The 13,122-nt window shown below is 40.8% G+C and overlaps 1 protein-coding gene across 1 annotated transcript in view; it reads right to left on the bottom strand.

The window, feature by feature from the left end:
* The window catches only part of LOC125451728 (serine/threonine-protein kinase H1-like), a 53,248-nt gene that overhangs the window by 36,075 nt on the left and 4,051 nt on the right, over positions 1–13,122 (bottom strand). Inside the window, exon 2 of the mRNA XM_048529272.1 lies at positions 4,257–4,923. Coding sequence (XP_048385229.1) covers positions 4,257–4,923 — 667 coding nt within the window. The remainder of the gene's footprint in view (positions 1–4,256; positions 4,924–13,122) is intronic.

Here is a 13,122-nt window from a genome sequence, read left to right as displayed (position 1 = left end):
GATAAACGTTTTTTAAATTCATTTACGGGAAGCAGGCTTGGCCATCCTTAGTTGCTTTAGAGAAGGTGGGGGTGAGCCACCTTCTTGAACTGCTACATTCTATTTTGTATAGGTTCAAGCACAATGCTGTCAGGAAGGGAGATCCAGGATTTATGTATAGAGTGCCAAATCAAGTCAAGCTTCTTATGTGTTATTGGAGCTGGCCTCATCCAGGCAAGTAGGAAGTGTTTCATTGGACTCCTGACTTGTGCCTTGCAGATAATGGACAGGCTCTGGGGAGTCAGGATCTGAGATACTGGCTGTTGGATTTCTAGCCTCTAACCTGCCCTTGTTGTCACAGTTTTTATATGGTTAGGCCATTCAGTTTCCGATCAATGGTAATCTTCAGGATGTTGATAGTAGGAGATTCAGTGATGGTAATGTTATTGAATGTCAAGGGCGATGGATAGATTTTCTCTTGTTAGAGATGGCCATTGCCTGGCACTTATATTTGCCACTTGTCAGCCCAGATAACCCTGAACCCTGTCCAGGTTCTGCTGCATGTGGACATGGTCTGCTTCAGTATCTGAGATGTCACGAATGGTGTTGCACATTGTTCAATTATCAGTGAACGTCGCCACTTCTGACCTTAGGATAGAGGGAAGGTCATTGTTGAAGTAGCTGAAGATGTTTGCACTGAGTGAGATTATAATCACCAGAGAAGCGGTACGGAGAAAACTGACGGAGCTGTGAGCTGGCAAGCTATTGGGTCTTGATTAACATCCTAGTTTCTGAAAAAGCTTGCTAATGAGGTAGTCAATAGGTTGGTATTAATTTTAAAGTTTTCCAGATTCAGCAAAGACTTTATCAGACTGGAAAGCAACAAACATAATTTCTTTATTCCAAGAGGTCAGGCAGCAGAAAATTGAAAGCATAGACCAGTTAGTTGGACATCCAGAGTGGGGGAGATGTGGGAACCAACTGTTAATGAGATAGTTGGGCTTTTGGAAAATTTCAAGGTAATTGTATAGAACTAGCATGGTTTTTCAAAGGAAAACACATTTAACCAATGTACGGACTATTTTGAAAGAGTAATACACGATTTTTAGAAAGATTCAGATTTGGCAATGTGCAACATAAAAGGTTATTGTGTAATGCAGGAGCTCATAGGTACCAGGGGTAATGCATTGGCCTGGGCAGAGAGTGGCTGACTGGTAATAAACGTAGAGTACACATAAATAAGCTTTTTCTTCAGATGGGCAGAATATGTTGAGTGGAGTCACACATGGATCAGGATGAGGCTTCTATTTTGTACATTTTATACGATTGGCCTGTAAACACATGGTAGGTGAATGTGCAGACGTCACAAAAATGTCAATGTTTTGTGAGGTAGATAGAAGGAGGGTGCAAACACAGAGTTAGATGAAGTGAGTGAACAAAAATCAGGCAGATAAAGGATAATGTAGGAAAAAATGTAAAGCTGTTCACTTCTATATGTAGAAAAACAGAGTATTTCTTAAATAGAGAATAACTGCAAAATTCATCTAGACAGATTTAGGTGTCCAAGTGCAAAAGTCTCAAAACGTTAATGTACAGATTGAGTAAGCAATTATAAAAACAAATGGAAGGCTGCCTCCTTTATTATGTGAGGAATTGAAATGAAAAGTAAGGATGTTTTGTTTCAGTTAAACAGGGAATTTGTGATATCACATCTTAAATACTGCAGTTTTGATACCCTTATTTAAGGAAGAGTATATGTTTGTTTGAGGTGGTTCAGAGGAGGTTTGCTCAATTGATACTAGGAATAAGTGGGTTGTTTTAAGAGGATAGATTGTGCAGATTGGGCTTGTATCTACTGGAATTTAGAGTAGTGAAGGGTGACAGATTGAAATATGTAAGATGGTCTTGATGAGGTGGACATCGAAAGGGTGTTTCTGCTTGTGGGTGAGTCTAGATCTAAGGGACACAGTTTAACACTTACAAGTTGCAGTTTTAGGACAGAGCTGAGTAGAAATTTGTCAGAGTTCTCTGCCTCATAACATAATGGAGGAGAGGTCATTGAATGTTTTAAAGACAGCGGCAGATAGATTCCTTTTAGGCAGGGTAATCAAAGCTTTTAGGCGATAGATGAAAGTGTGCAATCTGAAATACAAACAGATTAACCATGATCTTGTTGTACGGTGGAGCAGGCTCAAGGGGAAAAATGGATTACTTCTGCTCCTAATTCATATGTTTGAGTGTACCAAGATCTTTGCAAATCATGTGGTGTAAATGAATATTGAGATCAACAACATAGGAATTCTGGTTCCAGCAATGTTAATGGAGGCTGCAGCAAAATGTAACCAAACAAAAATCACATGTTTGCAACAACAGAGTCAGCCAGGGATCCACATAAGTGCAAGCCCATACATGAGGTGACCAGGGTGAAGACTCAGTGTGAAAATATCTTCACTTGAAAAGTAAACAGGATTTTCACATTGTGTAATTGACTAAATATGTCAGTGATGTCAAGCTCTTACTGATATCAATGTCATATGTCCAAAGAAAAATGGCTGACATACACTCATAGACAATGCAGGAGAAAATGCAAACAATCTACCAGTCAATATCTGATTGTTAGATTGTTGAAAGTCAATGATACAAGTTACAATAAACAAATTAACTGCATATGGTGTCACCCATGCATTAGCACATTGATATTCAAATGCAGCTACAGCCAGTCTGTACAGAAATCACAAGCAGTCTACCTGGCAGGAATGGGTAGTCCAGCAGTAGCAGGGATATTGCTGTGTCTAGAACATATATTGTGACCATACATGAGAATCGCCAAGGAGATTTAGATCCCGAGATAATAGGAACTGCCAATGCTGCAGAATCTGAGATAACAAGGTGTAGAGTTTGATGAACACAGCAGAGTCTAGACCCGAAACATCAGCTTTCCTGCTCCTCTGATGCTGCTTGGCCTGCTGTGTTCATCAAGATTTAGATCCTAGTCTTGTTTGGTTTTCAAAAGAGGTTTTTACAGCAAAAGAACTGGTTTGGGCATCAATTGCTTCCTTACATCCCACAATGCAAAGGATATTCCAAAACACTACAGTTTTTGAGTGTAGTCATTCTCTTATTAATGTAGAAGAAATGGCAACTAATTGCTACCAGCAAGATCTGCCAATAGCCATGAAACAGAGAGGGAGATAGATGTTGCTGAAATGTTTATTCTTACACTAATCAGAACAAGTGCAAGAATGCCACATTGCAAACAAACACAATAATTTATATTACAGTGTGTTGACTGATTGGAAAAAATGATTCTAATTAGCTCAGGAGTTGCTGTTTATACAGTAATGGAGCTCCTAAGGCTTGCCAAGCTTCTGCCGTGAGGCTTTGATATGTTTCTTCTGTTTATAGAGAACATATCCTGTATATGAATATATGTCTCTTCTTGCAATAGTAAATAAGCCAAGATATGAGCTTGACTGATTATTACTAAATTCATGCAGCTATTAGCAGACTCAGAATTGTTCAGAAAGTGCTGCCCAATTTCAAAATTACATCTAACTACAGATATTTTAATTTGGGTTTTGCAAGCACTGGCTGGTTGAATCTCTTACGAACAATCAAAGCATTTCTGAAGAAGGATCTAGGCCTGAAACGTCAGCTTTCCTGCTCCTATGATGCTGCTTGGCCTGCTGTGTTCATCCAGTTCTACACCTTGTTATCCTAGATAGTTAGCTTGTGAGAATAAGTGGCAATTTGTTTTAAATTTTCTCCCACTGAACACCAAAGTGCACAAGATATATGGCCATATGGCCTTTTTTAAACAGCAAGAAGAGTTAACATTTTAGGAGAATTTTGTATCAATTCAATTTGTTTTATATATCAACTAAGCTCTTCTTTCCAATTTTTTGTTGCTAACTTGACCATCTCTCGAATTGATATGGCCAATTTACCAAATTATGACTGGACAAGTTTCTCTTTATTTAATCCTTTAATGAAAACTTTACAAGAAAAAATAAGAAATCTATGGTGTCCCAGTTTTGTTAAAAATGCTTTTAAAATAATTTTGACTTTGGTGATGGTGTGAAGTGAACAAAGTCTACTGACAAGACTCCAACTAATGAAAAATTGTACCTGCTAAAATGTCACAAGAACAGTCTATGTAAGGAGTTGAAAAGTGAATTGCAAAATAGAGTTAAATAAGAAGTTTTACCTTAAGCTGTTAAGAACTTGAAAAGTAAAAGTTACAGCTTTAAACTAATAATTCAAAAAGTTTCACTTACCTCACCTACATAACTGTACTCGCATTTCAGAATCATTCTGTAAAGCCTCGTCCGGTTTTCATCTTCAAATGGCATAGTTCCACTCAGCAAAATATAGGAGATTACACCTAAAGCCCACATATCTACTGCATTGGTGTAAGGTTTTCTCAACAGAATTTCAGGTGCAATGTACTCTGGTGTCCCACAAGTGGTTGTCATGGACCAATCTCCACCTTTATTCCCAGAATTAGCTAGTCCAAAGTCAGTGACAAGGATCTTGGAGTCTGAACCTGGGTGATAATACAGGAGATTTTCTGGTTTCAAATCTCTGTGTGTAATTCCCAAGGTATGTAAGTACCTGACTCCATCTAAAACCATCTGCAATACCCTTGTTGCATCTCTCTCTGTAAATGATCCTTTGGCAATGACGCGGTCAAAAAGTTCTCCACCGGTAGCCAGTTCCATCACCATGTAGATACGATCCTGGGTCTCAAAAACCTCGATCAACTGAATGATGTTCCGATGGCTCACTCTCCTCAGCACATTCAGCTCAGACTCGCATACTTCCTTTCCTTCTTTAGCTTTTGTTTCTATCATTTTGATGGCAAAAGGCTGTTTGGTGGCTCTGTGTTCAACTCTCACCACTCTGCTGAAGCTTCCTCGCCCAATAAGAGCCTTGATGTCATACCTGATGAAGATGAACAGTAGAAATTTATCAACATTGGTCACTGACATAGCTGGAATGCTTTACCTCATGCTAATTCTAATATTCTATATCACGAGTTACTGCTGAGGTTAAAGCTTTATGCAACAGCACAGTCAAGCCATACTTGTCCTATTAAGCCGCTGCATATAATGGTTAAAAAGAGAGAAACTATGTCACCAGTGAGCAATTTGCTAGTTTTGTTTTGGAAATTGACACTAATAGTTAATCTCAATCCCTATTGATTTCATTTACAGATCCAGTTTCCATAATATCAAGTGGAATGCACTTGTTAACCAATAATACACATGGTGGCTGATTTTCACTATTCACATGGAAAACAATTAGAGGTATGTATAAACATAGTAGTTCAGAGGCAAACAAAATAATTTCTTTACTTCCCAAGATATACCTGTTGTCACCACCACTCTGAGGGCCAGATCACAGATTCAGTTTCATAAGGTTTGAGGTATCGTGTGTCTCAATGTAGATCATCATTTTAGGTTTGGATTGATCTATCAACCATATGCTAGAATCTGATGTACTTTAGTTAGTGACAATAAAATGTGAGGCTGGATGAACACAGCAGGCCCAGCAGCATCTCTGTGCTCCTGAGATGCTGCTGGGCCTGTTGTGTTCATCCAGCCTCACATTTTATTGTCTTGGATTCTCCAGCATCTGCAGTTCCCATTATCACTGATACTTTAGTTAGTGGACCTGCCACTAATCTTTGATCAAGCTTCGATTTTTAACTACCATCTGGGAGCCAATTTGGCTACAATAGACTCCACTTATCTCTTCCTTTTCTTAATGGTGGTCACAAGTTGGACAACTAAAAAGAACGAGTATAACTTCTAAAAACCAGCGGGGACCAGGAATTCATCATTAGTAGCACGATCCATGATAAAATGTAAGAATGTATTATCATCTAAACCTTCTTTTCATACACAGTCAATCCCTTGGAATTAGTTACTTCCACACCAAATGCATGAATTTTGAGATGCCTGAGAGACCCAATCCATAATTTGTGGACTCTGCCACATGCAGGGCAGAAAGTGTTTAAAGGAATGGGAGATGACTTGTTTGGAGACTTTGTGCACGCTTCTGCTGTTTTGTCTTATCTTTGTGTATTCCTGATGAATTCTGTCAATGTATTTGGTGCTTTCTTGAATAAATCATTTCCATTTTGTTTAGTCACAAATCAGGAACTTCCAAGAGTAGTTGGAGTTGTTTAATCTCTTCAGGGATGCCTTGAGGACAATCCTAAAATGTTTCTGGAAATGTAGGATTCTCCTGCCATGGCTGAATTTCGAGCAAATCTGTTACTTTGGGCGTATGGAATAACAGATCCCACCCAGCAGAGGTGTTGTTGATAATCTTGATGAGTCAACATTGGGCTTGTTTTGGGAGATAGTCTGCCTTTCTTGCTAACTGGTTTGAAGGATCTTGTGAAGGCACCACTTCACTGCCTGCCCATACAGGGCCCATCCTAAAAGAGAGCAAGTACTTCTCCAGTGTTTTGAGGCACTTGCTGTTGTTTAAATCGCTGAAACATGTAAGAATATGGGGATCAGTCCTGCCTTGGTGCACAATGGTCTTAGCCTTGGATTTGAGATCCTGGTCCTCAAATAGTATTTTGCTCAGTCATTTTCTTCATACATACTATATTCCAATAAATGGTAGATCCATCAGCATATTTTTGCCACCAGGCAACCCAATTATGGTAGGTACCAAACATTGGATATATGAATGTCTGCTGTCATAGCTAGATTCTAGATAACACAACAGTTGACAAAATGTTCAAGTTGCATGTTGCAACTAACTCGCACTGACAAAGCAGAAGTTTCAGCATTGGGGAAGGGCTTGTGACTAATATACTAGCCACCTACCAGATTTCCAAACTTATTGCTTTCGCACTTATTCATCACTGACTGCATTCGAATCTAGTTCAGACAACGTGATTTACTAACCAATTATGAGGCTAATTCACCTCCGAGTTTATGCAATGGCAGATTAGAATAAGATGAATTCCTCCCTATCTGTAATCAATACTACCGGTTCCAAAGATCCAGCTTTGTTTCATCCTAGATCTTAAGCTCAAGCCAAGAGAAACCCTTCTGCTGTATGCCCGAGAGATCTGAGTTTTGAAAAGGAATACTTCAGACACATCCAATGAGCCACAATGTTAAACTGCATCTGGATTCTTTTGTGGATGAATAGTATCGTCGTGTGCTTACTTGGTGTCTGTAGCTGACAAATGTAGATTTTGACCAGAAATGCAGTATTTGGAGGAATGATCAAAATGGTCAAAAGAATGAGTTTGTAAGTAGGCTTTTGACTAAAGGCAAGAAAGCAGAGAAATTGAAATAAAATTCCAGACAGCTAAAGGCCAGGGAAGGGCTGGAGTAATGTGTATGCATGAGCAGATATATTAGAATAAGAAAATGAGAACTAGAAGCAGGATTAAGCCAGATGAGCCTGCTCTAGCATTTAATGGCCGTCCTGACCATAGCCTCAATCTAGCTTACTGCCTGCCTCATGTAACACTTGACCCACTTGTCAGTCAAAAACTCAGTTTTGAATATATTCAATCCCATTATTCACTATGGTATTGAATGCTAAAGATTCATAGCGCTGTAACAGAAGAAACAATTCTCATCTTTGTCTTAAATGGAAGTTTTAATATCTATTTTGAAGCTGTGACTTTTGTTCTGAGCACCCCATGGGGGAAACAATCCTTTCAGCAGCTACCCTGTCAAGTTCCCTTAGAACAGTGAGTGTGGGTCCGGTCTTCTCAACCTTTCTTCTTCAGACAACACATTCGGCCCAGGAATCAATTCAGTAAAGTTTCTCTGAATTGTGTCCAATGCAAGAGTATCCTTCCTTAGCTAAGGAGGCCAAAATTGTGAGTCCTTTTGGTATTCTCTCCCAGTGCCCTGATTGTTTGTAACACAGAAAACAAAAACAGGAGTGGACCGTAACAGGAGCTGACCATTGAGCCCACTCAGACAAGCAACATGATCTTGCCTGATCGTCTGACTCAACATCATTTCCCACTTTCTCCCACATTCCTTGACAGTTCTAGCCTCTAGAAATCTATTTCTTTATTAAATATATTCAGTTTCTTAGCCTTTACAGTATTCTTTGGTAGAAAATTGCACAAGTTCACCACCTTCTGAGTGAAGACTAAAATGTCTAATTATTACTACCTATATTAATGACTTGGAGGAGGGTACAGAGTGTAATGTATCTAAATTTATTAATGATACCAAAATAGATGACAGGACATTCTGTGATAAGATCATAAGGCATTTGTAAGGAGACATAGTTAAGACTAATACAACTGTTCAGGGTGTAGGTGAGGTAGCATCTGGAATATTGTGTACAGTTTTGGTTCCTGAGCTAAAGAGAAGATACAATTGCATTGGAGGCAGTTCAAAAAAACATTCACAAAGCTGGTTCCTGGGATAAAGAGTTGATTAGATGAAACTAGGCCTTTATTCATTAGAGTTTGTGAAAACGAAGAGTGGTCTTACTGAAATATTTCTGAGTGGGCTTTTCATAGCAGATTGTGAGAAGATTTTTCCACTAGCTGGGATATTTTGAACTAAAGAATATAATTTTAGAATAAGGGGATACTCTTATCTGAGATATGAAGGAATTTCTTATTTCAGAAGATAATGAACGTCTCAAATTCTCTACACTCCAGAGAGTTGTGAAGGCTAGATTGCTGAGACTATTTAAGGAGGAGGTTGAGTTTTCTGAAATAATGAGGATTTGAGGGCTATGATTGAAAGGCATGAAAGGAGAGTGATGGCCAGGTGCACATCTGCCCTGATCTTAATAGAATGACAGGGCAGGCAAGAGGGGCTTAATGGCCTAGTCCTGCTCCTACTTCTTATGTTCTTATGAACTACATATCCCGCAACCATGACCTCTTATTCTGTACACCCTGGGCGGGTGAAGCATTATCCCTGCATGCAATTTGTCCACGCCTGTCAGAATTCTCTGTTTTATTGAGATTCTTTCCATTTTTTCAAAACTTCAGTGAATCCAGGCCCAATAAACAAAATCTTCTATACTCACTCCCTCTTGCAATGAAGGCCAACAAAATAATTGCTTCCTGCATCTGTTTGCTTGTTTTCAACAACTCTCCATGGACACCTAGATCCCTTTTATACATCAACATTTTCCAAGCTATCATCATTTGAATAATACTGTCATTCTGTTTCTCCTACAAAAGTTGACAGCTTCACACTTATCCACAGAAACTGCATCTGCCACCTGATGAATACCAATGAGAGGAGTTGCAGCTTTAATAAGGTATTTAGTAAAATCTAATAAGGTATTTAGCTAACTCTAATTCCCTCTTCACTGGCAACTCGCCACTACCTAGCAAGAAACTTGCAACACTGCTCAGCAAAAGCAGTGAAAATCCAAATACAATACATCCACAAAGACAAGGCAAGACTTCCTTATTTTTATACGGCATTTTCTTTGCAATAATTATCAATATGCCATTTGCTATCTGCTAGAAGTACTTGCAAGCCTTGAATCACGTACAAGCACATTTCAATTCCTCTGTGCCACAGCATTCTGTAGTCTCTCTGTCTACGTAAATAATAGTCTGCTTTTTTATTCGTCCTGGAACAGCCTCATATTTTTCAACATTTTAGTCCATCTACCAGATTTTCGCCACTCACCTTATACATTTACATTCCACTGCAATCTCTTTAGGGGGGATTTTATGTGCTGGAAGTGCGAGTTATATGGGAGGTAAAATTTTAGCTTTCTCATGATGGAATGAATGTAGCAAATTTAGGCAACAGCAGGTTGAAGGGGTATTATGCTTCCTGATCGCAAGCAACTGGAATGTCTTTTAATACATTCAGCAAAGTTCTATACACAGCAGTCTCCAAATCCACCATCTAGAACACAAGGGTAGTACGCACATGGGAACAACACAACCTGCAAGTTTTTCTCCAAGCTACTCACCACCCAGACATGAAAATATATCACCCCATTCCTTCAGTATCGCAGAGTAAAAATCCTGGAACTCCCTTCCTAATGGCATCTAAATGGATAGCAGCAGTTCAAGAAGGCAGTTCACTTTCTCAAGGGCAAGTAGGGATGGGCAATAAATGCTGACCCAGCTAGTGTTGCCCACATCTCATGTGTGAATTTAAAACAAGTCACACATACTCATCCCGAACCGAAACGTCAAGCTTTCTTGCTCCTCTGATACTGCTTGGCCTGCTGTGTTCAACCACCTTCATACCATGTTATCACAAATTCAACAGATTAATTTGTACCGTTGCAATTAATTCTGCAGGTATTAAGAAACAAAAGCTTTCAGATTCACAACTTCTTAAACATGGCACAAAACAGTCTTGGTGTGTTTGGACTTACGGGGAGTTGCTTTTATTGCAGGGGAACTTTATTGGGCTAGGAGAGAAGGAATTTATGTATGACATTGGATAACATCAATAAAAGCAGATCAAAACATGGCTGACTGCAGGTAACGAGTAGCAGGTGTGGAATGGGATCAGGGCATGGTTGACTAATGGAGCATGTTGGCTGTTCAAGGCGATCAAGGCATGGCTCACTGGGCATGTAGGATGGGTGTTTACGCCTTTGACAATTTGTTGCGGACACAGGTAGGAAGCAAGATCGTGGTGGGAAGGTGAAGCTCTATAGGTGGGAAGCATGGTTTTAGTGAGACTATGGGTTGTAAAGGCCATGTCAATGATGAGAACTGGTCTGGTGTGACAGAGGAAAATTGCATTAGTCTAAGAAGAAGAAGCTCTTGTATTAGTTAAGAAGTAGTTCATTACATGTTAGCAATTAAGACCAACTTACATCAGTCTGATGGATATAGTTAGGAGCTTTAACATTTTAAATCCAAACGTATTATAAAACAGCTCACCAATCTTTTTTTTCCATTGCTAATATTTTTCCATTCATATATACAATTACATTTACTACTTCCCAATCTCCCCTCAAGTCTCTGATTTCAAAAATTGAGGCAGTCTAGGTGGTTTCTCGATGCTGCCAGAATGCGTTTTTTTTTGGACTTTGGATATTAATCAATCTTTGTCATGGGGGTTGTTCACTTTGATTCTGTTCTTGATAGTGTGAGATCTTTAAAGTCCCTGCAAAAAGCAGGACCCTTTATCTCCTCAATTTCTTTCACTTAGAACATATTTGTGATAAATGGTGGCACATCCTTGGTTCAGAGATAGTAGGAACTGCAGATGCTGGAGAATCTGAGATAACAAGGTGTGGAGCTGGATGAACACAGCAGGCCAAGCAGCATCAGAGGAGCAGGAAAGCTGACGTTTTGAGGCTAGCCACTTCTTCAGAAATGGGGGTGGGCAAGGGAGTTCTGAATTAAATAGGGAGAGAGGGGAAGGCGGATAGAATATGGATTGAGGAGAGATAGGTGGGGAGGATACAGATAGGTCAAAGATGCGGGGATGGAGCCAGTAAAAGCGAGTGGAGGTGGGGATGTAGGGAAGAGATGGGTCAGTTCAGGGAGGACAGACAGGTCAAGGGGGAAGGATGAGGCTAATAGGTAGGAGAAGGGGGTGCGGCTTGAGGTGGGAAGAGGGGATAGGTGGGAGGAAGGACAGGTTAGGGAGGCGGGGGCGAGTGGGGCTGGTTTTGGGATGCAGTGGGGGGAGGGGAGACTTTGAAGCTTGTGAAGTCCACATTGATACCATTGGGCTGCAGGATTCCCAAGCGGAATATGAGTTGCTGTTCCTGCAACCTTCGGATAGCATCGTGGTGGCACTGCAGGAGGCGCAGGATGGACATGTTGTCTGAGGAATGGGAGGGGGAGTTGAAATGGTTCGTGACTGGGAAGTGCAGTTGTTTAGTGCAACCCGAGCATAGGTGTTCTGCAAAGCGGTCCCCAAGCCTCCGCTTGGTTTCCGCAATGTAGAGGAGGCCACAACAGGAACAGCGGATGCAGTATACCACATTAGAAGATGCGCAAGTGAACATCTGCTTGATGTGGAAAGTCTTCTTATCGTCTGGGATCCAGGTGAGGGGGAGGTGTAGGGGCAGGTGTAGCACTTCCTGCAGTTACAGGGAAAAGTGCCGGGTGTGGTGGGGCTGGAGGGAAGTGTGGAGCAGACAAGGGAGTCACAGAGAGAGTGGTCCCTCCGGAAAGCAGATTAGGGGTCGGATTGCAGATGGCGGAAGTGTTGGAGGGTGATGCGTTGGATCCAGAGGTTGATGGGGTGATACGTGAGGATGAGGGGTCTTCTGTTTTGGTCGTTATTGTGGGGAGGAGGTGTGAGGGATGAGTTACGGGAAATGCAAGAGACACGGTCGAGGGTGTTCTTGACCACTCTGGGGGGGATGATGTGGTCCTTGAAAAACGAGGACATCTGAGATGTACAGGAGTGGAATGTCTCATCCTGGGTGCAGATGAGGCAGAGACAAAGGAATTAGGAATAGGGGATGGCATTTTTACAGGAAGGTAGGTGGGAGGAGGTGTATTCTAGGTAGCTGTGGGAGTCAGTGGGCTTGAAATGGATATCGGTTCTAGGTGGTTGCCAGAGATGGAGATGGAGAGGTCCAGGGAGGAGAGAGAGGTATTGGAGATGATCCAGGTGAACTTAAGATTGGGGTGGAAGGTGTTGGTGAAATGGATGAACTGTTTGAGCTCCTCATGGGAGCACAAGGCAGTGCCAATGCAGTCATCAATGTAATGGAGGAAGAGGTCGGGTTTTGGGCCAGTGTAGGTATGGAAGAGGGATTGTGGTTACTTTTCTACTTCTGATTTATTTGCTGGAACAGAATTTAGGTTACTGGCCATATTATCTTATCAACAGCATGAAACAACTCTCCTGTGTCAACAGAGCTGACCTCAATGGATTCTGTCAATGTTCTGGGCAATGCCATTAGTCTAGAAAACCCTATGAGATCTTCAACCAGTCATCCTTTAACTGACTGTTCACTAACTACTCTCCCTTGGCTTGTAGCTTCATGACCTACTGTTCCTTGAACTGATGTACCATGTTTGGTTGTTTCTTGGCCCATTATCAATTGATCGCAGCAAGTTTATTTCCTTCTACTATTCAAAGAAGATTGAGGTTGAAACACACATTAATGATGAGAAGGAGGCATTCTTGATTGATACTGATATGCTCACTGAAACCTAAAACACCTTGTTTT

This window comes from Stegostoma tigrinum, chromosome 5, assembly GCF_030684315.1.
Source record: "Stegostoma tigrinum isolate sSteTig4 chromosome 5, sSteTig4.hap1, whole genome shotgun sequence".
Lineage (NCBI taxonomy): Eukaryota > Metazoa > Chordata > Chondrichthyes > Orectolobiformes > Stegostomatidae > Stegostoma > Stegostoma tigrinum.
This window is presented reverse-complemented; position numbering and strand designations above follow the sequence as displayed.